The sequence below is a fragment of the Poecilia formosa genome, unplaced genomic scaffold (assembly GCF_000485575.1).
Source record: "Poecilia formosa unplaced genomic scaffold, Poecilia_formosa-5.1.2 Scaffold30, whole genome shotgun sequence".
Taxonomy (NCBI): Eukaryota; Metazoa; Chordata; class Actinopteri; order Cyprinodontiformes; family Poeciliidae; genus Poecilia; species Poecilia formosa.
This window is the reverse complement of record NW_006799969.1, coordinates 3,453,120-3,477,507: the sequence shown is the minus strand read 5'-3', so window position 1 is coordinate 3,477,507 and position 24,388 is coordinate 3,453,120. Positions and strand designations below refer to the sequence as shown.

At 38.7% G+C, this 24,388-nt stretch overlaps 2 protein-coding genes across 2 annotated transcripts; one reads left to right on the top strand and one right to left on the bottom strand.

Annotated features, from left to right (window-relative positions):
- Positions 1-19,278, bottom strand: atg2b (autophagy related 2B). The gene is made up of 43 exons (XM_007549317.2): positions 19,175-19,278; positions 18,114-18,525; positions 17,109-17,271; positions 16,851-17,003; positions 16,662-16,764; positions 16,145-16,304; positions 15,873-16,052; positions 15,664-15,760; positions 15,417-15,581; positions 14,954-15,105; positions 14,057-14,168; positions 13,704-13,947; positions 13,176-13,338; positions 12,961-13,053; positions 12,667-12,855; positions 11,878-12,151; positions 11,694-11,802; positions 11,424-11,625; positions 9,891-10,033; positions 9,089-9,246; positions 8,045-8,220; positions 7,792-7,942; positions 7,508-7,710; positions 6,939-7,019; positions 6,736-6,842; positions 6,561-6,653; positions 6,407-6,477; positions 5,939-6,015; positions 5,685-5,855; positions 5,467-5,599; positions 4,754-4,953; positions 4,441-4,670; positions 4,233-4,350; positions 3,693-3,884; positions 3,515-3,616; positions 3,354-3,432; positions 3,051-3,261; positions 2,899-2,968; positions 2,736-2,818; positions 2,508-2,629; positions 2,179-2,333; positions 1,569-1,718; positions 1-1,114 (listed from the first exon to the last, which is right to left on the bottom strand). Exons 2-43 carry the CDS (start codon positions 18,273-18,275, stop codon positions 884-886), a joined length of 6,228 nt encoding a protein of 2,075 aa, XP_007549379.1. The 5' UTR covers positions 18,276-18,525; positions 19,175-19,278; the 3' UTR covers positions 1-883.
- Positions 19,279-19,462: 184 nt separating this feature from the next.
- Positions 19,463-22,964, top strand: gskip (gsk3b interacting protein). The gene is made up of 3 exons (XM_007549316.2): positions 19,463-19,730; positions 21,591-21,836; positions 21,929-22,964. The coding sequence occupies exons 2-3, from the start codon at positions 21,594-21,596 to the stop codon at positions 22,085-22,087; spliced, it is 402 nt and encodes a 133-aa protein (XP_007549378.1). The 5' UTR covers positions 19,463-19,730; positions 21,591-21,593; the 3' UTR covers positions 22,088-22,964.
- The last annotated feature ends 1,424 nt before the right edge of the window (positions 22,965-24,388 follow it).

Genomic DNA, 24,388 nt, shown 5'->3' with positions numbered 1-24,388 from the left:
TGATCTGAACAGTTTATTTACCTCTAACCTCTTTAATACAATTAATACATTACACTTATGCCCAGGAAAAATTATTCTTCCCACATAAACAATAAAATATGCAAATCTAAATTGTGTGATGCAAATTATCACAACATCCATATTCATTCGCTGAAATAAAAACAGTTGATAAGACATGAGAGATGCAGATGAATCATTTTTGTAAAAAGCTGCAACTAAAGGAAACAAAATATTTAAAAGTGACTTTCTGAATAGCAGCTTTTGTGAAAATAGCACACCTTACAGTTCAAAATAAACCTGTGCAGCTGTACAATGTGTTTGGATTACCTTCCTGTTCATTTACTTGGACATGTAACCCTTCAAGTCACTTAAAAGTGCTTATTAAATAACTTTACACACCTTTGACACATTTGGTTTCAGTTCTTGTTTTAAATTTGCATGGATTACAAAGTTGGAATATTTACACTAAATAACATAGAACGTAATAAATTAAACCTCGTACTCTAGTTTTTGCTGACACTAAGTAGTAGTGGTAGGATAACAACACTATCTGTAAACAGAGCTGCTTGAAAAGGAAGCTAATGAGATGACCTGTCACAATTCTGTTTTCTAATCTGACACAATTTATGTCCGATCAGAATGATATGTGGCTTGCACATTTATAATTTATATAATCCATTTATTGAGCAAAACGGTGTACACTGCTGATGACCATGAAGGCACTGTGAGGGAACCGTTAGCTGGATGGCATCAGGTCACACTGCCACAGGATGAGACTGTTTTTATTTACACCAGAAGTCACTGCCAGCCTTTCCTCAAACACAAAAAAAACCCCATTCCTGCCTGCATCTGCTTTACAGTCATGGTTTCATAGCAGTAAGAATCACTCCTCCTCATGCCTCCATTTCTGTGACTCCTCCTGACGCGCATCGGGGTGAATCTGGTTCCTCATCCCACCCAAGACGTTAGACGTGGCTTCAGTGGCCATGATGAGTGGCTTGACTACAGCTGGTGGCAGCTGGCGGAGGACTCCGCCGACCGCTCCCGTCATCCCACGCTGCTCGTGCTCCCGTGTCGCCGTGTCATAAAGGGTAAGAGCGGTGTCTGTGATGCCCTGTGGGAGGACACAGTGTACAGTTCTGGTCAGAAGTTCACATGCGGTCATTACCCAGCATGAATATCACCGTATTGATGCTGTTCTTTCAGGGTGGAATGGAAAGATGTAATTTTTCAGTGAATTTTCTTTGTTTTTATTTATTCATTTATTTCAAACTGATTTTTAAAAACAAAAAAATAAGAGACAAGAACAAGAGAAAGCATGTACACGCATAATCAGGAAAATAGTTAGCGTACCGCTAGATATCTGTTTAAAAAGGAATCATACATACAGGCTCAAAAATATACATACATCCCACAAAAAATTGCTTGAATGTTCTTTTTTTGATCCTGTGTGAACTAGAAAAAGTTCACAACAAATTGAAACTTGGGCTTCTTTTAAGTGTGTGTAAACTTCTTTAATTTTAACTGTATATATTCAAGAGGAATGGTAAGATGAGCCATTTGCTTACCTCTTTCACCACAGTGTAAGCTTTGGCTACACCTTCTCTCAGGTCCACAGGCTGATGAGCAAGGCCATAATGGGAGTACCGTTTTACCCTCTTTGTGTCTCTTTCGTCAGGTACTGGAGAAACCATGTCATAAGCCGTCTCAGCTGCTGCCTAAAGAAACAGAATTTGAACAAATTAAAATAAAACAAATTTGCTTTTCCTTCCAAAAAACGAGATGGAAATGCTGTGAAGTTTACTGGTAAGTGGTCTGTGTTTGAAGTTGAACTGAAGCAGAAACATTTGTTGAAGACTAGATCATATTGCAAATATCAGAAGAGCAGAAACGTTGGAAAGAATAGCACTGTATTAGCACTGAGGACTAATACAGCAGAAGCTGAAACAGAAAACTGCAGAAGATGTATTTTAAGTGTTTCTCTTTGTCTGTCTTCCTGTTTCTTTGTGTACTATCCATAAGTTAGGGGTCAAACAATGGAAATCATCATCAGCTGTAACTGCATTGTAAATTAATTCTTATTCATTCACAATGTCCCTCTTCAGGCCGTAAATGCTTTATAATTTTCACATTATAATAAATGTCCTACGAGAATGAAAGTATTCAGAACCAGTTTACCTGGATGGTCCGCACCATCCTGTTTGTGAGCTCCAAAGCAGCCATGGCTGTGGAGGTCCCGAAGGAGGCCGTGCCACGCTGAAATCCCCGGACTATCCGGCCGTCCTTTCTGTACTGCTCAATAGGGAGCCACACCAGGTCCCTCAGGCCGTGAACTGAACAGAACAAGAAGTTCACTTAGACGTCACGTGAACAGAAATCCCCAAGTTATCCCAGCCTCAAAGGCAACATGCAAAAAAACAAAAAAAGCATTAGATGCCAGGGTGACAGTGGGGGTAGTTATATGAGGAACACATGGAAATGAGCTAGATCCAAAAGTTATTGCTCACCCAGTTTCACCAGAGTGTGAATAGGCGCCACACCACTTAGTATTCCTTGAAGCTGATTGGTCTTTATGTCATTTAGCCACTCATTTATTGCATAGGAAAACAGCTTGTCCACACCAAGTAATCTGAAACACAAAGAAGTGCAAGTTTAGTCTGAAAAATAGGTCATTGTCACAAAGACAACAGATGGAGCAATGGATCACTGTCTCATAAGTTATTCAGGTAACACACCCTTGTCTATAGCAGAGCTGCTGCAGTTTCAGTTCTGAACAATTTAGCTGTGTCAGCCCAAAGATGATTCCTGCAAATGTTCCCTGAAACAAGATATTACCCCAATAATTAATAAAACTCATTTTAAGAAATCATTTATGCACTTTTGTGTCAGATCACATACCTGATCCATCGATACATGTTTCCCATGGTAATCCAGTCGAATTGGAACCTCACAAGTGAACCGAAATTCTCTGAAAGGAGAACGCAGGATTAAACATGAACATACTGCATTGCAATTATTTCTGCCTTAAACTGTTTTTAGTTTCCACTGACCTGAAGAAGATCGGTTGGTCTGAAAACGGAGAGGAAGAAGCTTCGCCATCATTTGCTTCCTCCCTGCCCGACGTTGAGAAACTATTGATGCTGATCTGCCTCTGAGCAGGAACTGAAATAATCGGGGCTGGATCCTGGCTGCTAAAGGTCTGTTTGGAGAAGCTGCAGGATATCTCTGGGGCAGCGACTTTCTTTGTTGTAACACAAACAGCTGTGGAAAAAAAAAAGTCGAAAACCCTCATGAGCTGTGAAACTGTGTTAAAATGCACAACTGTAAAAGTGCCAGTTGATTATCGGGCTTACTTTCTTGAGCAGGAGGGGAGAAAAACTCCACTTCATTTGCAAGACTACTAAAGAAATCCTTCAAGAAGAACAGCGCATCCTTTAAGAAAACCAAAAATAATATGTTATCGCGTACGCTCAACATTTTTAACATTGCAAACATCTACATCTGATTGTCATACCTGATCAATATTGAGGCGAAGAGGCATTAGAGAAACACGCAAGGAGCACTCAGGAGGCGCCTGGCCTGACTCGGGACACGTATGCAAAGCCTTAACTGTCAACTAAAACCAAAAAGTACTCATGAAGTTCCAGAAATTCACAAACCTAACAAAGGTCGTAGTACGTTGCCAGTCTCACCATGTTTGAATGGGCTTTTCGAGGCATTTCCTTGCTGGAGTACAAGTACAGGAACTTGTTCATCTGTGAGGTAGCAAGTCTGTCCCGAATCTCCAAGTCCTGCACAGCAAACACTTGGCGGGACACTGGCTGGTCCATCGCTGGACGAGATGCTACAGGGGTCTGTGGGTACACCTCATGCTGAAATCTCACCTGATTTCAAGCATGGAGAAGATAAAAGTTAAATACCGAAGGAATTACCATAACATTTAGAAAGAACAACGCGATTCTAATGAATGTGGGATGCACAGAAAGATTGGCGAGTGATCAACATCGGAAAGTTAAAAATGTCAACTCTGATTATTTTGTCTTTGGTTTGAAATGTTTTAACTGCAGAGCTGTGTAATATAATTAATTTATCCAGAAAATAGAAAAAAAAAGCTGTTTTTAGTAGATCAAAAGCATCCAACTTCTGTATTCACAGGTTGAAAATTAACCATAAATATTCTATAATAAACACTTGTTCAATAATAAAAAATAATGATAATAATGATAAGCAACCTTGCTGAGTTGTATCTCCATCAGGACATCAGGGTTTCTTCCTCTTCCTCCTCCGATACGGCCCAAACTCTTCACTTGTCTAACTGGAGTTTGAGATGGGGAGCTATGAGGAGTAGATCTACAACACACAGGGAGGGACAAAAACCTTAGAGAGCATGCTTCCTACCCTTTGTGCAAGTTTTGAGAGAAACCAACAAGAATGGCTCACCCCCGGCTTCGGGCAGGTGAAGCAATGCACACCAAACTCCCAAAGTCTTTTCCTCCGTAAAGATGCCAGATGACAGAAATCTCCCTAATGAGGTAGCGGACCTCTGGGATGGGAAAGTTCATGGCTCCACGACTGGAATCGTTCCCTTCCAAAGGCTGACTGAAGTGATCGTCTTTGATTTCCACTGGATCCGAGGTGAGCTGCTTTACCACAGGCTCCTGGTCTTGATCCTGTAACACAAACACCCTAAAAGTGAAGCAACACACGTTTTGCATACAAAAAAAAGTAAACATTTGAGTCAGTAATTCTTCACCTCTCCTCTGGAATCAGGAGTTTCCAAAATGCAAAAGTCATCCGTCTCTTGGGCCAGGTTGGGCGCAGGCGTGATGAGTGGAGAGGCAAGAATGGGGTACGTGGGACTTGTATCTTGGCTTAAATTCCCACTCTCATCAGGGAACAGGAAGAGGTCTGAGCGGGGTGCGTCGTGGTCATGAGTCTCTTCCTCATGGGAACCTATACATAATTAAAAATGTAAGCAAACTGCGGATCCATCATGCTAATCAAACTGGAATAAAAGGTCCTTAGGTTTTCGTTTCTGCACATTTTTATGCAGAAAATCTATCAAAATAGGTGTCTTGACCTATTTTTGGAGAGAAATACTGTTAAAGTATTTATAAACTTTTCTACATTTTGTCACATTAAAACAACAAAATCCAATGATATCCTGAACTTCTTACTTTATCTGTAAATATAGACAACATAATTGTGTCATTTAATAAGGCGTCATTCTGCTCCCACTGCAGAAATACATGCCATTTTCTCTTGGTTTACCACATAAAATCTAAGAACAAGAACATTATCACCATTTTCTTACAATTTAAAGCCTTAACTAGCACTTCCAGTTTAAATCAAACCACATACTTATTAGCTAAACTGCGAATTAATCACGTATTTCCACACAGTGATATTTTAACAGTAAACTACTACATTCTTAATGAATTTTCTTTAACTGAGGAAAGTCTGAACCATTTTGTTGCGGGCATGGCGCTTGCTGCCCGTCCATCTCCTCCATAGCTTCACTCATCAGGTCCTGCAGCATCTGCAGCTCATTCTCAGCAAGCAGCGGGATCTGAGATGTTGGTCTGCTGGGAACCTCCGCCTGTCAAAAAAAATAAATCATTAATTTAAGACTGATATTTGTTTTAAACATTTTGTGTAGCAGCAGCTCAGGAGTTGAATGTCACCTTGTTTTTTTGTGTGGTGCTGCTGCGCTTGGTCTCCAGTTCCTCCGGGGGCATCAGGTCTCCATAGCTGGCCACGTACTGGATGAGGTTCATCAGGGCAGCGCAGGAGTCCGAACACGTTCTGATGTGGATCACATCACTGGAGCAGCGCAGCTCAAATCTGGGCTCTGACTATCACCCCACAAACCAAAACAAAACAAAGATCAGACTTTCTCCTTTCAGTGAAAAATCCTATGTAGAGTTGATAAACTTACCAATTTTCCATCTGCTCCAGGTTTGACAGCTGTAATCCTCAGCTCTAGTGTCCCCATGTCTACAACCTGAACATAGTCTGTAATATGAATGAAACAATGATCAGAACAGTAAGCAAGAAACATTTAAACACAATACTTTTACACAAGAATGTTTTCTTTACTAAGACATTACTGCAAATATCTCTGCTGAGGTCAGACTTTAACTGCAAAACCAGTGATGGATGAAAACAGCAATTAATGATGGACAAAGGAATATATGACAGACAAATAATATTCAAGGAGATTGCTGCATGTCCAGGCAGACGGCTTTATGGAGAAAGGACAAGCTTATGGATAGAACGTGTAGACAATGAGAATGATATCTTGCACTCTAATTTTCTTTTTCCAAATCTAGCCAGGCCAAACTAAATCCAACTCCATACATTTCAAGACGGAGTCCTAAATGTTGACTAAAACAAGTCAACTTACCCCGCGCAAGATTAACAGAAACCATATTGTTCTTGTCCGAGAGGAACAGAGCAGCTTCATCCAAAATTATCCTGCAAGGAAAATGTTTTAAAACATTGTTTTTTCAAATGGATTTAAATAAATATTTCTCAAATAACTAAGAAAGCAGCCAAACCTTAAGGTTGAAGATGAATTGTCTAAGGAGACGCTGCTGGAGATGCTAAATGTTTCTACAAACACCAAAGACCTGAGTGGCAGGTAGAGAGGTCTGACAAGATAAAGATTGTTCTGTTAATATTCTTTACTAATAAAGAGATGTTTATTAGCAGTCAGTGTAAAATCTGCCTTACCTGTAGTCTAATGAGCAACTCCAAAGGTGTAAATGTAGAGTGGTGACAGACATGGGAGGGGCGTAACCCAACACAGGCTCAGCCGAAACATTCAGAAAGTCAACAATCTGTGTCAGAAAAACACAAGTTATTTCATTTAATGTCTGCCTGTCTTAAGAGATTTGTAAACATGGCGTGTGACTTTTTGTTTTGTTTTGTTTTACCTGATCGTACCAGCCCAGATTAGGTGGCACCACTCTGTGCTGCAGTGTGGCTCCTCTCACTCCAACAGCAACCAGAAACTCCTGCATGGGCAAAAAAACGATGCCACTGAAGTGAGAATATTTCACTTAAATATTCCACAAGTTAAGTTAAGAAATACTTAATAAGCTTTACTTATCTTTTATATCAGATTCCATATAGTTTCACCAAGTTAAATTTCAGACTTTTTAAAAGACTATTTTTGATTTAAATTACATCACAGCACAAGCATGTTTTCAGCTCAGGTTTATGGTTCAAGTGCTTTTAGAAAAGAGCAGAAATATTCTTTACTATCCTACAGAGGGAAAATTCTGGTGTCACAGCAGCAAGTTAAGGTAAGTGGGAGAGTGCAGATTAACACCAAGATAAAAAAAAAAAAAACATTTTCTTTACCTTATTAATACCTTAAAAAGCTTGAATAAGAAAACCCTTTAACCCTCCAATTCTGTTTAACTAGACTGAACATAAAACTCTTTGGTTGTTTGTTCAATAAGTGGCAAAAATTTCCAAAGGGTCAATCTGAATGTCTGACCTTGAGGTTGCGTTCTGCGCTCTGTGATGAGATTTTGACTGCGACTGACACCATGCTCCGGGCCTCCAGACCGATACCCTCCGAGGGGGTCGAGGCCCTTTCTGAAGAAGTCTCTGATTGGTAGATGGTCGGCTCCAGCCAGTGGGGATGTGTCCTGCACGGCAACTTGATGTCTAAGACATTGATGCCTCCATCTAGGAGTCCTGGGTGGATTAATAAATATGACATATTTACAGTGATGTTCAATAAACTGAATAATAAGGAGGAATTATATAAAGTGGTACCTTGCTGGTACATGCAAACGCTGCTGGTGTGAAAGCAAATGTAGTGTTGGTCCTTGAAGCCTTCATACTGAGTGACGCTGAACAAAACGGCATTTTTCACCTCAATCCAGAACTCCCCATGTTTGTTTCTAAGTAAAGATTTATCTTCTTCCTAAAAAAACAACAACAACAAAAAAAAAACAACAACTAATGAAGCACATATGAAAGGTTTTTAGAGCTGATTGATTTTAAGACAATATCTATCAGATTTTACCTTAGAGTTTGTCTGAAGCGCCACTAACCCATGATTAACAGAGAGGATGACAGAGAAGAGGCTCTGGGAGGTTTTGCTGTGCGCTTTGGGCTTTTTCTTCTTTCGAGATCTGAAGCCCAGATCCGAGGCAGGAGAATAGTAATGCATAGTCTCCTCCTCTGAGCCACTGGTCTCCTCTGAAAACAAGGAGAGATGGTTTGAACAAGATCTCATAAAAACATCTGAGATCCTGAAATATCATATACAAAACAATAGAAATCAACTGAAAAAGACCGTTTGAAATCAATATTACATGGTATCAATTATTACTGTTATTAATGATGTTTTGTGATGGTTTTCTACAGAAGGGGCATGGCAAAGTAAAGTATAGCAAAATTTGATGTTTTGCAAAGTCTCTGACACATATTCCATAAACCTGACTGGTCCAATAATAAAACACTAATTAAGAAAAGAAAATCCACAATTTTAATAATATTATTTAACATAAAAAAAATACAATGCAACCTTTATTTAAATTAAATAGATCAATAACTCATTGAGCCATTAGGAATAATATTTATTACACTGAAACAATCCAAACAAATCGTGTTAAGGTTAATGACTTTCCTGGTCAGGTTAAATGATTAAATACAAAATACAAGAGACAAAGAAAGTTACAAAAATAATTCCTAACTTATGTTCTCGCCAAGTTTTCAGAAATTTAGTAATTAGAAATAATTTTGGTAATTCTAACTAACCTGAAACAAGAAAACTGCAGTATGATTGAACTTCACACAGTGAGAAAAAAATGTGTTTGTCTTTTTACAAGGTGCATGAAATTATCTGGTTTCAAATGCAACATTTCCCAAATGTAGGCTTTTAATCAGGCTTTACATTACACTTTATTACAAAACTGCAGCTTGAATATCAATAACTTTAAAGGACTTTGTACAGAAACCAAAAAAATGTCCAAACCTTGAAAACACCTAAATGAAATTCAAGCATTTCGAAGGATGTCAAGTACCTGTAAGAACTCTGAATATGAGACGGGTAATTTAATCTTACCCTCAGGGCCAGTAGAGCGAAACTGGCTGAAACTGTCTTTGGAGTAAGTGTTAATCAACTGGCTGGCAACAGAGAGTCCAACTCCATACGGCATGCTTTCTATGGTTTCCACTGGGGACGGGGCAGTGGGCTCCCACAGCAAAAGGTCATTGCTTATCCTAGAACATGGAGAATGCATGTTTTATTTCGTGAAACTGTGCACAGGACAGTGCAGGCCACAGTTATTGGTACGCACGATGAAGATGTGCAAAAGCCTGATTTTTCATTGCAGTGGTCTTAATCTGAGAGCATGAATTCAGAGGCAAAAACAAAAATCATTGCATCTAATAATCAATTGTTAAATAAATATTGACGGCTTTCTTTAATTATTGTTTCAAGTTGATCAGTTTCTAGGAACTTCTAATTAGTAGTTTATGACTTTCTGTTCCTCAGGGGTTTAAATATGATGCAACTCAAAGGCCCATTAATTTTAACCACTGGGGTGGATGAGGACTGAAATAATACACAGTGTGGAGGATGTTAAGGGAATTAAAAGATCTCCAGAAGTTATTTTTATCTTAAGTGCAGCAACAAGTAGACACATGCCAACCAGTTGTTTGTGAAAGATACAGAACAAAAGCCTTGTCTGTTCTACAATAACATGTAAAGACGTGGGGTTTTTAACTGCTTTGATCAGTTGAGACTAAGATTTTGTTCTCTGTTGAAGAAATCATGCAGATAAGAGGATGGTTAACATGTTTTAACTACCAGTTAATAACAACATCTGTCAAGCTGTTGTGTTTATTTTTAATAGATGATGAACCTGTTGTGCAGTTTCTCATAGAAAGTCTTGCCGGGCAGCGCCAGCTGCACATTAGGGAAACACAGCTCCAGGATGAAGCGAGAGTTGTTCATGGTTTTTTCCTGGAACTCTGTCATTTCACCAACATCACCAGGAATGATCATCTGCAAACAGGGAAACGCATTCATCTCGTCACCGCCTGTTTTGCCCACAGATCAGATTTGTAAAACATGTTCCTCATTTGCGTAAGAATTCATCAGTCAAACATGTTAATATGCTGACCAGAGAATATCCTCCCTCCAGGATGCAAATTTCTGCACCTGGATAAACCACACCTGTCTCTCAAATGTTAGTATTAAATCTTTGGAACATGAAACAGAGTGAAAAAAGTAGATTTTTGCAGATTTGACATTTTACTCTTTAAAGGAGAAAAGTGATGTGCAATGGATGGACATTTAGTATGTATCAAGTTGTGATAGCTGTTTTCTGTTTGTCACTGTTCAGGCATAATATTTGCACTTTAAAACATACATGCAGCTTCTAAAGAGAGATACCTTAAATATAGCTTTACCATGTTCACATGTATTAAAAAGCTAAATCCAGATTTGGCCTTTAGTTACAACAAAACACTCAGATTACAAGCAGAAAAAACAGAAGCCTTCCTATTCCTGTTGGAGAGACAGACAGGAAGACGGTTACAGATGTTCTAAAAATAACTACAGTATGTTTTACATTTAACTCAGCTTGTTTTTCTTAAAATCTTTAGTACATTTAATGTTTTCCCTCAAGAAAAGAACATTTTTTGCATGATTCTTGTTTGAGATTGACATGACCTCTAGTGGTGATGGGGAAGACTGTGAGAAAAATTAAATCCTATAACTTCGCCATCTTCCCCCTCACCAATTATTACAAAATATTTCATGGCCAATAGAATCTAGCACTCAGCGGACTGTTCTGATTTCCTGCTATGGTATGGGAAAAAAAAAACTATTAAAATTTTAAAAGTGTGCCATATTCTAAAGTCAGTGCAAACATTACACTTGACAGGCAAAAGTCATAGTAAAAAATATAAACTTTAGAAACATGGCCACCCTACATGCTGAATGGTAATTATTATTCAAAGGAGGTCAATGGATAAATTTGGTTTGGACTTTGACTAGGCCATTCTAACATTCCAAGACTGCCCTGTGTTCAAAGTCATTATGACTGTGGTTGTTTTTTATTGAGTAGAGCAGGGGTCACCAACTCCAGTCCGCAAGGGCTACCATCCTGCAACTTTTAGATTCACCTCTGCTCCAAAATGTCTGAATTCCCTCACCAGCATTCATTCCTCTCTGCAATAGGCTGGAAACGAGCAGCTTATTTGATCCAGGTGTGTTTGAGCAGAGACACATCTAAAAGTTACAGGATGGTAGCCCTCGAGGACTGGAGTTGGTGACCCCTGGACTAGAGCATCTTAATACACATTTTTGTATATTGTGTTGCTAAAGAAACCAAAATGGGGAAAAATTCAAGGAACATGAGTTTAGACATGATGTAAGAATTATGACTCACCTCCTCAGTCTCATACATAACCTTGCGCGAAGAAAAGGGCGACGGCTCTGGTTTCCCAAAGTCACACACGTCCTTCAACGAATGAGCACCCCCTTCCTCCTCCTCTTCCTCAAGTGAATGATCCTCAGCCCCTTCATCATCTTCAGCTGTCACACGCTCCAGTATTGAATGGACCGTGGTGGGATTCATCTTCAGGACGACCCTGCTCAGAAGAATTATCTGTCACTACAAATCGGGGCTCAATGGACTCGCCGGTTCAGGTGAACGTACCTCGGCCAGTCAAACTTCACACTCTCAGACGTCATCATGTCTCCTTCCATGTTGTGGGAAACCCTGAGGAAACGGGCAGCCGGTTGATCCGGCTCCTCCTGGAACTTTCCTGCACCATGACAACACCACCAAGTCAATGGCAGTTTCATAATCACATTTTCTTTCTTTCTGACAAAAGACGAACCAGTAAGTTCCTTGAAGGTGAGCTCCATTTTGGTTTGGTTGGGTGAGCTTCCGCCCATGAACTCTGTTTTCATCTCCAGGTCTTCCAGCTCCATAAGCAGAACTTCTTTCTGCAGGGACTTCTTGAACCAGGGGCCTCTCTCCTGATCTGAACGCAGGTCGGGGATAGGGAAGCGCACAGAGAGGCCGAGAACCGGAGCATTCACTGTCAGTGATATGTGACAGTTGGAGGGAGTGTGGGTGTCGTCCAGGAAAACCTCTGCAAAGGCTTTGTGCTGAAAACGATCCAAGAAATCCGTGCGTCAGAAAAAAAAAATAATAATAATGCAACAAATGTTTACAATAATGGCACCCCTTTCTTTAATCCTATTCTTCTTTCTTTAAAACTGCATTTCTCCCCTCAATCCATGCATGTTTCTAAAAGTTTCACATACTTCCTTCCATCTGTGTGTCCTGCTTTCCTTCTCCCTTTACTTTCCTCTGTTACTCCATCATCCTTTTAGTCCATCATTCATACAATTCTTTCTCTACTTTTCCTTTTTTAATTCACTTCCCACGTCCTCCTTCCATCTCTTCCTTCCTGTTTTTGAAAGTTTTATGTATCAAACCTGATTGCAATACAAATATCAAACTAAAAAAGGGAATTCCATCACTGAAAATCTGGGAAGGTCTGTACTGAAAATATGTAAGAAGGCTGATATAATGGTATGAGCCTTTAATTTGAATAAAAAGCAATTTCATAGTTACATTTTTAGGAAACCGGTTAACTCAATAAACATCTGCAACTTACCAAACTGATGTGTTTGTTGTAAGATGTGTACAAGTGGGAGGCCATCATCTCTGTGGTTGCTAATTTCTGAGGCTGCAGCAGAGAGTTGAGACGGTCGACGATGCTGATGTCCAGCTCGGAGCGCACAGGACCCAGCTCCACCCGGATCTCGGCTTTCCTGGGTACTGTGCTGAGACGCACCTGGCCTGCCTGAACAGAATAGCAAACAGCGAGCTAGTGGGCCATGCAGAAAAGGTATTCCATGATAAAGTTGGGATTTAATTTATTAATTTGTTTATGATTAAAGGTGAACACCTGAGGGCCTCTGCGCTCAGCCAGTTTGTACAGCAGGTGAAGGCAGGTGGAAAGAGGTGCTTCATCACTGACTGGGGTCTCAAATGTTAAGAGCTGAGGTGTGACAGAAAAAAAAATTGTTTTTTTGTTTTTTTTTAAATCTCTTCCAAACTGAAGCTTTGACTGTCCTGGATAGACAGTGTTCAACAAGAATGAAAGAAAAGCTTAATACTGACCTCAGTATACTGGATTCCTCTGTGGTTTCCACCAACTGGAGGCTCTGAGGGAAACAGGCATTCAACAAACTCCATCTGCCTCAGGGAGATGTCAGTCCTGAAAGTCCGCAGGTTTGATCCCTGACAGTGCTCGTAGTTTATCTTCAAACCCTGGCCAACAAACCTGCAAACATGGGCCCATGTTATGAACACAGCCACTAATATAGTACAAGGATGTTCAAAGTGAGGCCCTGGAACCATTTGTGGCTCCTGGACTGATTTTGTGCGGCCAGCCACCTCGACCACAATTCAAGAATTAATTAAATAAAGAAAAAAAACCCACAACTTTTAAATTAAAATCTACTTACAAAGATCTCAGATGCAACACAAAATTATAAATTTTCCAAGTTTATTTGGTTTCCTATAGTTGTGATGGTAATATTATACTATTATAATATTTTATCCCACATGACAAACAGTTTGGACACCCCTGAGCTAGTTAAAAAAAGGCACTCTAGAATGTTATAATTAACTGTAAACAGCGTTTACCTTAAATGATCATGGGTACAAGCCTGATCAAACATTGATCGAGACCGAAGGAAAGCGTCTGGAGAAAGCTGGTCCGGGCCTTGTGCGCTGAAAAAATGTCCTGCCAGGGGTCCAACCGGGCTGGGGGCGGCATGTGGAGGTGGCAGCGGGTCAATGTGGAGGACAGAGACTGCAAAGCCACTCAGCGACAGCTTTAGCACCAGCTCTGGTCTTGATTCATCCCCGTGTGTTTTAGACGAATGGGCTGAAAATGGAAAAAAAAATATTGTTTAATCTTTATCTTGCTTTTCCAGATAAAGCAAAGTAAAAAAAAAAAAAAAAAAAGCTGTGTCTAATTATTTAAACATGCTTACAGGTTTGTCTCAGTAGTTTCTGAGGGAGCTGTGAATCCCGCGACTGGGCAGAGGATTCACTCGTCTGTTTCTCTCGTTGTCGCGGTACATCCATGTAGTCATCCCACAGCGCCTGAAAGCACAGGCAGATATCCATGCTGAGAATAACATCCTAATGCAATAATCTTAAAGTGGATTTCAGTGATTCATTTCAGAATCCAGGTAGGTTTAGAGAATTAAAAATATTTCAGTAATTTATCGAGAATCAGAAAAAGAAAAGCAGGCTTTGAAATTCAACCAAAAAACATGGCATAACAGACACTTCACTAGCTACAGAAGAGGTTGTAATGCAAACAGAAGCGTTAACTTGATTTTCATTATTTTTTATTGTACTCAATTATATTTGACTGAAAACTGATTTGCAGATTATTGTATTGCTAATTGAGAAAGGAACATTTTTAGTCCATGAAGTCCTGCAATCCTGAAAGGAATTCAGTGTTCGGTTTGTGACAATTTTTGAAAATAAATCTAACAAGTTATAAGTAGGGATTTATTACTTATTTTAATGTTTTCTTTAAGTTTGCATGGAAAGAGAAACCTGGTAATTAGCAAAACTATTCCATACAGGAAAAAAGGATAATTTCAGTGGATGGACAGACAGCTGGATGGATGGATGCGTTTAGACAAAAAGAATAGAAATAATGACCAGAAATACTCTTTTTTTCCCCCCACACACTACTGCTTTTCCATCTATATCCAAAGTTGTGACATATTTCAGTCAAATTCCAGACAAATAGACTGCACAGGAACCCTGAGGATCATCCTGACCATTAAATAAACCTCAAATTACACCAAGTTTCAATGTGTTCAAGAACACTAAACAAGAAGATCAAAGTTTGATTAGCGTGTGGGACTCACTGCTGCATTTCCAGATGGAGACTCTCCAGGCGAGGCAGAGTAGTTGCTGTTGAGAGACAAGTCCAAGTCAACAGTGGGCGGTTCTCCGAGAGGAGGGAGGGACGATAAGCTGTGAGACATGTCCATGTCAGCCATGGAGAAGAACACATCATCTACAGCAAGAAACAAAACAGGTTTTATTAAACACAGTGTTGTTTCAATCTGTTTCAGACTCATTTATATTCAAAAGTCCAACTTAAGTTAATGAAAACTTTTCGATTCTTAGTGTGAGCTTTTCGTGACCAAAGCCTAGAACCACACTTCTAGGATCCAAAATAAACACTGGCGTTTCCATTTCTGAACAAAATATGACATTTGAAATAAATCAAATGCAAAATGAGGTGGATTATACTGTTTGAGCTGTATGCTATTGTCACGTGTAGAACAATTATAGAAAATCGATGAGATAGCATTTTGTTCCAACCTCGACTCGATACAGTTCTGGTGGTCTGGCTGTCGAAAAGGTCTGGGTCCGTTCCTGGAACAGCAGTGTCTTTCTTCAGACATCGGTTCAGCTCCAAATGGAGACGATACTCATCCTCTTGTTGCATGGGACGATTTTTTCTGTCCTTATTCCATTCTTGTGCACCTTAATATTAAGATCAGGAAATGTTTTTAAACAGCTCATTTTGGTGAAGATTGTTTCGGCCATTTATAATCTACGTTCTCACCTCCTCCAGAAAAGGCTCCAAATAAATCCAAGAGTAGATGAACTTGGCGTGGGGAGAGCAGGATAAGCAGTTTATCAATGTGTCCAACAACATCCAACTGAGAAGAAATACCACCAGAATAACAAAGGTATGAGTACTACTCCAATTTAAAAAAAAATACAGAATAAATATCAATAATTTATTTATAGTAAAGATTTTTGCTAATTTACCTTTGCACCAGGCAGAGCTAGGTTGTTTTTCAGAGTGAGGGACAGCTCAATTTTACCACTGAGGCTTCCGACCTGCACAGTCTCAAAGGGGGTCATGGAGGACAGCGGCTCTGTAAACTGTGGATGGGGCTCACATATAATTTTGGGATTCCAGCTGGGGGAGAGCTTTGGCTCGGTTTCCTGTAAAATAGGAAAATTCTGTGTTAAAAACAAAAAGAAAAAGTGGTGCTGAGCCATAACGTTCTGGGAGCTGAAATACTGGAGGCACCAACCGGAGGGGTGGGTGAGGATCTGCAATCGCGAGACACGACTGAGAACTCGTCCCAGAATACAGTGATTCCTTCCATCTGCATGTTTTTATGGGCGAATGTGGTTGGCTGATGCACATTTACACTTGGACTCTCTTCCCCGGTTTCATCGCAGTACACAATCCTGCACAAATGTACAAAATGAAGTTACACAACTATATTCATTTTCCTTGAACAATCCCCAAGCTGGGTTATTCTGAATTTTACATGATAGATTTTTGAACCCAGATAAGTACAGAAAAATGGTGGAATAAGATTTTAAAAATATTCACAAGTAAAAATGACTCAAACTCCAAACAGAAATCCAATCCAGAACCAGTGACTTGATGATCATTGCAAGACTTTGTGGCAAAGAATAGGCAAAAAAGTTACATGCAAAATACTTTTTACAAAGAATGACGTTTGGTGGTGAATACAACTGCATTTTTGCACTTTTCTTCATACAAACTTTTGTAGACCATGTATGATTTTTCTTACTTACTTCCTGATTCGAAGTTCAAGTGCAATTCCAGTTTTAGAATTTTCTGGAATGTGTTCGACTCGGAGAACGGTATCCAAAAATGTCACTTTGACTCGTCTCAAAACTGCATCACAATAGAAAACAAAAATTATGTGGCCGTTTTTGTATTTTTCACTAAACTTGTTGATAAAGAGTGGAGATATAACATACCTGTTTCTATTGTCTCTGCAAACTTCTCCAATCCTTCAAAAGGCTGAAAGCTTTCTCCCATATCGTCGGTGAGTTTTTGGCTCAGGCATTCCTTGGCGAGCTGCATGCTGCTTGTCATGAAACTGGACCAGTACATGGGCTCAGTGCCAGAAGCTGGAGGAACAACAATATTTTCACGTTTAAATATGTTTGCTTAACATAAGCCTCTTCCTATTTCAGGCATATGGTAAAGATAGACAAAAATTAGCATCTCTTCACCCGCTCTCGGTCTTGGTCTTAGCACCATCTCCAAACCCTTGACCTCCAGGGCACAGTTTTCCTGTAGCAGCGCTGCCCATGGAACGGTCAGAGATATCGTCTGGATGAACCCTGCAATTACCTCAAAGGGAGCATCTGCCGTCTCCAGGAGCTCATTGAGGGACTACAGGACAAGACGGCAAGCATTTTTAATTCCAATAGAAGACATGCTGGCAGAAATCAATTTCCAGTTTTCTTTGCTAATTCCACTTTTTTTTTTCTAATTACTATAACACATTAAAGAGACGATTTGCTGCACATAATATAGATATCAATATTAATTCCAAATAAAAATGGAGAAATTATGATTATTCCCATTTTTACCACAGTTTTATTAACCGTAGAAAGCTGTATCAGGGACCATTCTTTTGACTGATGCATTTATAGATCAGAAATAGTGTCTGTTTATAGTTTTGACTCATTTTGGTATAGAAGAAATCATATATATCTCACTTTCTGCCCTGCCAATAACCAATCAAAGCCACTTAAGAGACATCTGATTTTGATCTCAACCTGACTCATTTGTGCATCTTATTTAATATTTGTTTTTATCAAATAGCCCAAGAACCAAAGAAGAAATAAAATAAAGGCATTACTGTAAAATGATTGCAATTCCAGTTATTTTGCCCTCAGGACACAAACCCTCATATTCAGCAACAAACTAAACATTTTGGTGATTAAAAAAAGATTTGATATGTTTTTAATCCTATTTATAAAAACTGCTTATGTTTCATATGAGCAATATTTATTGTAGATTAGTGAAAAATAATACAACTGTTCTGAGATTTACTTTTAAGTCATTTGGAAAAAGTGGCGTGACACGTTTGAACAGATTTACCTCAGCTACTTTGTATGTGAACATTGCATCTCACAGTCAGTATGAACTCACTACACAACGTAACACTTGGGTTCCACAATTCAACAAAATAAATGCTCTTAAAATTGTAAATGTAACACAACACATACCCATTTATCCAATGGTACTTGTGCAAGGGACCCAGTGCCTTGATAAAGATCAAGGCTGAGCTGATCCAAGCTTAGTTTCTCCTGCAGAAAATTCCCCAGGTACCGATGAAGGAGGTACCTGCAGGCCCGCTTTTTGATGGACTCTGAAAATGGCCAGGGCATCTTAACTTGTTGGTTGAACAGTGCGGTGGTAACAAAAGTGGCTGTGAGACTGTGGAGCTGCTAAGTTGAGGTTATTCAGACAGCTGTGTAGGAATCAATTATGTTACAGTTGTGTCATCCTTTTGACTGTAAGGTACTGAACAAATGTGAGCTCCAACATCCTTCACATCCCAAGATCTGGGACACGTCGGAGGATGTGTTGACACTCAGAGATCTATGTGGGAATTGATCCGACTCCAGTTTGCTGCACCTACAGAAAGGATACACAGAAGACCCCCCTTCCATTTGTAATTGGAAACCAAAACATGTGACTTGACACAAATTAAAAAAACAATAATAATAAGAAGAAGTTTTGGCTGTTTATACTTTGTACATTTATTAAACTGCTCCCAATCGTAAGTGAAATGACATTTCTAAATAAGCGTAAAGTATTTTAACGTTGTGAGTATAAGTATTCTCCTTTCTCAAACTCATATCTGCTTACGAAATAGCCGTGAGCGTCACAGAAATAAAAATAAAAATCTCTGTCGGGCCTTAGCTCTGTACACAAAAGCACAGCTGTCTTTGACCGACCGGACATGTGCTTTGACAACCGGTTAGACAAAGGCAAGTCATTAAGCTAGCTGATGTTTAGCAGCCTATTAGCATAGTGGATACACTGAAACTGAAGCATTCACAGCCTTCATAGCCGGCCGGTTGCTAACGTCAAGCTAAGATTGTAGCATTGAGCTAGTTAGCAAGCTAGCTAAAATAAAACCAAACATTTCTTCTTTTATCAAGACTTTAACGTTACATTCATAATTACATATATACACAATACAAGCATTTCAATTACACATGCTAAAAGTTAAGCATTTAATAAGCTAATAATAATTACATTAAAGCAGCACGTAAGTTACCTTCTGATTGAGTTGTTTACAAACACTTTCATGACTTCGCACCAATGGACAATGCTGCATTCGAAACCCCTCGGAAATAAAATATTCCAACTCAAAGAATGATGGTTTCATACTATAGAGTGAATGAAAGGATTGGATTGTCCATAAATTCTGGGTTAAGAACTGCTCTTTGTTGATTGATTGGTTTAAAAATGTATTATCATAATTTTTCACTCAATTTTATGCATTCTCAATTGTCAACTGCTTGTGAATGCAGCATAATCACGATCACACTCAGGGGTGGGATTAGTTCGTGATGTCATAAAGTGGGAAGACCGTTATGCTCGTGGTACATCTTTTTATTGATCCAGATACCTATCAAGCTTTTGTGTGGCCAACAATTTTTAGTAGAATAATAAAATAGCTAAGAGAGATTCTATCCTCTCTTTCGCTTGCTATAAATCTTATTTTAATCAAGGCTAGAAGAAACTGGTCGGAGTGATCCATCCCCACACAGAGCAGCTCAGAGAGGAGGCTGGAAGCTTCTACGAGCCGGAAGAAGACAACCAACGAGGAGGTGAGAAAAATAAACGCAGTTAAAACCTCGTTAAAATGGATTTAACATTTTTAAACCATACCTCAACTCTTTATTTCTCCTTAAATTATACGCATATTCATGTTTAATATCTTCACAGTGTTACCAAAATACAATATAGGTGTTCAGTTGTTGTTCTCCCGTTAGTAGCAAATTTAGCTTAACTTTGAATTCGGAAATAGCTGATAGATATACATACCTACATCCCTTTAAGAAAAATAAAATATATAAAACATGTTTCAGTTTATTGAAGCTCATGTTGAAATATTCGTCTCATTCTTAGATGTCCACAAGATGTCGCTATTTTAGTTTTGAACGTTTATGCGAAAGTGCAAGTTATATGCTGAAATCGAGTAAAATAGATTGTATTTAGTTTTCTATCATTTTGTTTCCCATTAAAAACTTAACACTCAATAATAAACTTGTGTATATGTTTACATATTTATATTTGGCAATAGATTTTTGTAAGCTGCAATCTAGATTGCTCTGCATATATTTTTAAATTAAAAGGATGCATTTGCTGTTGCTGTATCAGTTTTTATCTTGTGGGTTTGAGTAAGCAGCTGAATCACTGGTTCTTTTGTGGGATGACAGCACATTTACTGGCACACCTTAAAAAAAATCCTCCTTCTAAGATAAATTGAAATTGTACCAATTTCAAATGAAAAACATAAATATAAACAGACTGAGATTAAAAGACACATTAGAATTGCTCATACTGGATTTTATTTAGGGGTATCAAATTAAAATGGAGTGAATCCCAATGCATTGCACAATATTCAGATTTTTATTTGCATAACATTATTTTAAACTATGTATCATTTCAAGTATGGACTACTTTTAATAGGTCTGTCACATAAAATCCATTGAACGCATAACCTTTGTGACGATATGTAACGAAGGCCTGGGTTTGAATGGTTTGTAAGTTCCTGGATGTTTAAATCATAATATATCAGTCAGTCCTGCTATTAATCAGTAACAAAGAGGTTTTGACAAAATTCTTGTGTAAAACCAAAACCAGTGAAACTAACAGAAAAGCACAAAACAGTATCAGTAATTCATTTTCACATGATCCTCTGCTTATTTCCCCTCGCATAGAAAGGCTGATTCTCTGTTTAATATAGAAGTGATAGGCTCAGTGGAGGCTGTCCAGTGTCACTTCCATCGCAGACACAAAGCCAACTGAGAAAATGATGACGAAGCCACATGTGAAGCAGTTTGCAAATGCTGACACACAGAAATGCCGAGTTGAACTGCACACTTGCATAAAGAGACCAAGGCATGTTTCAACTTGTTCAAGAAATGCAGAAAACTGTCGAAATACAACCGGTGTTACCTTAATTAGTGGTTATTACAAATATATCCTTGGGAAATACAAAGATTAGCAGTGATGAACTTTGTATCCTTGATGCTTGGAGAAAGATGAGGGAATTATTTAGTTTTATTTCTTGGGAAGATTTTGGAACAGAAAAGAAAACCAATCGTGTTTCCATTAAAACTGGTTTTATTTATTTGACTAGACACCTGATGCCCACATGTGTATTTTAAAAATGGAGCTTGGTGAACAGTCAGATGTCACATGTCTGTTTTTCACTTCTGTTTTTGGCAAACATGACACACAGTCAGATAATGATATAAGAAAAAAGAGCTGCTTCACTGCACAAAATTGTGTTTTCCATCAATCAGGCTGTTCTATTAGTTTACTTTATTGCTATAGAAACCAGTGACTTCTTTGTATTGCTTTCCATAACAATAAAGAACACCACAAACCCAATTTCATCTTCAGAGTCTTAAGTTCAAAGCTGCAGCGATGCCTGTAAACTCTGCTGCTCTGTGTTGCAGGAGATGGAGGTAGACTGTCCCCCGGAGGAGTCCATATCATCCGCCTTTGATGAAGACTCAGTTGAACTCGGAGACGTCAAGGACATGAGGTTGGAGGCGGACGCAATCGTCAACGACGTTCTCTTCGCCGTAACAGAAATGCACGTCTCGCAGAGCCTCACCAGCGCGTTGGACGTGGCTTACATCAACGTGGAGACGAGAGAGGGGAACCGCTACTGTCTGGAGCTGACCGAGGCCGGACTCAGGGTAGGAGACGCTGGGGATGGAGAGGTTTTGAAGTTTTTTTTTTTGTTTTGTTTTTGTTTTTGAAAGAACTAATTCATCTTCTACTTGAACAGGTGGTGGGGTATGCTTTTGATGAGGTGAATGAGGAGCTGAACACCCAGTACCACGAGACCGTTTACTCCCTTCTGGACACGCTCAGTCCGGGATACAGAGAAGCGTTTGGAAACGCTCTGCTGCAGCGGCTGGAAAAGCTGAAGCAAAACGGACAATAAAAATCACAACAAGCATCTGGGTCATACTTAAAATACTAAACAATAACACCCAAGTTTTTACTTTGGCTTGTTATGTAATGTCTAGTTGCCTTTTTACTGCAGTAAAGGCTACAGAGCCCTATCAACCTAGTTTTGCTCTAACTTTCTTAATGTTGAAGGAGTTTATGTTTAGGGACTGCTTCAGATTGGCTGTCTGGGATCTGTTGCATCAGTTTGCTGTTTACTTTAATGTGGAAACATCCTACTTCTTCCACATGTTATGACGTAGTGACTAAGTGATAAAGACTGCTCTTTTTTTATTCATCAAAAAGATGCAAAAAGAAGCAGAGTTGTTTATTTTGATCCAGCTTCTCCATCTGCCCAGCTGCTCCTAACAAAGCTGTGACGTTTCTAATATTTCCCAACCAGTTTTTATTAAACCTGTTTTTTGCAAAGGAGTTATTTTAAAGCAAATTGCCTTAATGAGTTTTTAGAAGAAAACAACTAAATTTAGTTTAATATTTTCTGAGGTTAATTTCAATTAAACTCATTTAATATCTCTCAGTCCCACTAATCTAGTTCATATGTTAGATATTTTTAAAATTTTTTATGGTTACACATTAGCTTGCATTTTAAGCTGTACAAAAGCTCTCTCGTTATTGTTGCTTTTGTATTGGATCTCTTGGTTCCGCCAGAAAGCACAGCATTTATTGATCTCCAGGAAGGACTTTTAAAGCTGCTTTAAACATTTTTTACTGTACATGTAACCCGTGTCATAACCAAGTCATAATCCTTCAGTGTTATGCATTGAACTGAGAAAAGAACCTGTTTCCTCTCTACATTTGTACATTCCCTTCGTTGTTACTGCCCTTTGCTAACAATAAAATCTCAGTGCGTCTTGTACCTTTGATAAAAACATTCCTGTAGAAAGAGGTTGAAGGTGAAAATTTGCATCCCGGCTTCAACACACCCGAGTCAAATAATCAGGTCATTAGGATTCTGGAGAACTTGACTGCATACGAAGGATGTAATTTAGACATTTGATTCAGGTTTGTTGGATCAGAGACACTGGCTGTTGATTTGAAGAGTAAATAAATTCTGATTATTTTCACAAGTTCTTAAAGTTAAAAACTTGATTCATAAGACATTCAAATTATACACAATTTCAGCAATTCAGTTAAACTTTTATGTATCACAGTAACATAGTTGAAGCTTTTATTTCTGTTAATATCACAGATTGTGGCTTACAGTTAATCAAAACCCAGATTTCAAGAAACCAAACTAACAAGTGCAACATCAGTAGTTAATTCTCATGTGATCCTACAAGAATGGTGTGTGTGGGTTTTTTTTTTTATGCGGTGGTTATAATTTTCACACATCTCCCATCCCAAAAAAAGCTGATTTGCACCATTTCAATATGAAAGTGATGGGTTCAGTGGAGGCTGTCCAGTTTCACAGCGATTGCAGGAATCAAGCCAACTGTATCCTTGGGAAATATACAGATTGGCAGTGATGTGGCGATTAGCCTCATTGTTTGGGGGGAAAATGAAACTTTTATGCAGATTTTGGAATAGAGAAAAAAAAGTCACTTCCTCTAAAACCGTTTTCTTTTTGGCTGCAAACCTGATGCTGACATTTAAAGTCTTTGAATTTTTAAAAAAGAAGCCACTGACCAGATGTCTGACTCACTTCTGTTGTATGCAAACATGACACCATGTCACATGATGCAAGGAAAAGAGCTGATTCACTGCACAAAACTCTTTTCTATGGATCAGACTGTTAGTTTGCTACAAAAACAAACCAATTCCTATTATGATTTGATTGAACCCATTTCAATGTTCCAAAAACCCAGATAAATGAGAAATCAGCTTTTCTGTTTTTAAATGAAGTTCTACAAAAAATTGCAGGTCAACTTAAAATTATCTCTATGTATAACTTATGTTTAATAGTTGAGCTGGGATCCTTCTATATAAATTTCTGCATAAATGCAGCTTTATCCATTAGCTACTGTTGTAGCCAATTGATTAGCTACTGTTGTAGCCAATTGATTAGCTACTGTTGTAGCCAATTGATTAGCTACTGTTGTTGAAGTGACTGTAGCTACAGTCACTTCTTGAGGCTTACTGTTCTTGTTCAGTGAACCAAGAATCATCTATTGGACATTTGCAAAAATCCGTAGACTTCTCTGTGGTTGTATAGACCAGATTATGAATTTCACTGATCTATTGAAGGTTTCTGAGAAATTATTTTCATTAGCTTTAAGCCATCAACATTTCAAAACAAGGCAGAGTATTTCAAACAAAAAAAAAAAAACTCAGGTTA

Coding starts and splice junctions, on each gene's coding strand:
- atg2b (XM_007549317.2), bottom strand. CDS start 18,275: ATGCCCTGGCCATTTTCAGAGTCCATCAAAAAGCGGGCCTGCAGGTAC. Junction 17,004..17,108: donor AAGACCAAGACCGAGAGCGG/GTGAAGAGATGC, acceptor TTGTTCCTCCAG/CTTCTGGCACTGAGCCCATG. Junction 4,351..4,440: donor TCACCTGCCCGAAGCCGGGG/GTGAGCCATTCT, acceptor TGTGTGTTGTAG/ATCTACTCCTCATAGCTCCC.
- gskip (XM_007549316.2), top strand. CDS start 21,594: ATGGAGGTAGACTGTCCCCCGGAGGAGTCCATATCATCCGCCTTTGAT. Junction 21,837..21,928: donor TGACCGAGGCCGGACTCAGG/GTAGGAGACGCT, acceptor CTACTTGAACAG/GTGGTGGGGTATGCTTTTGA.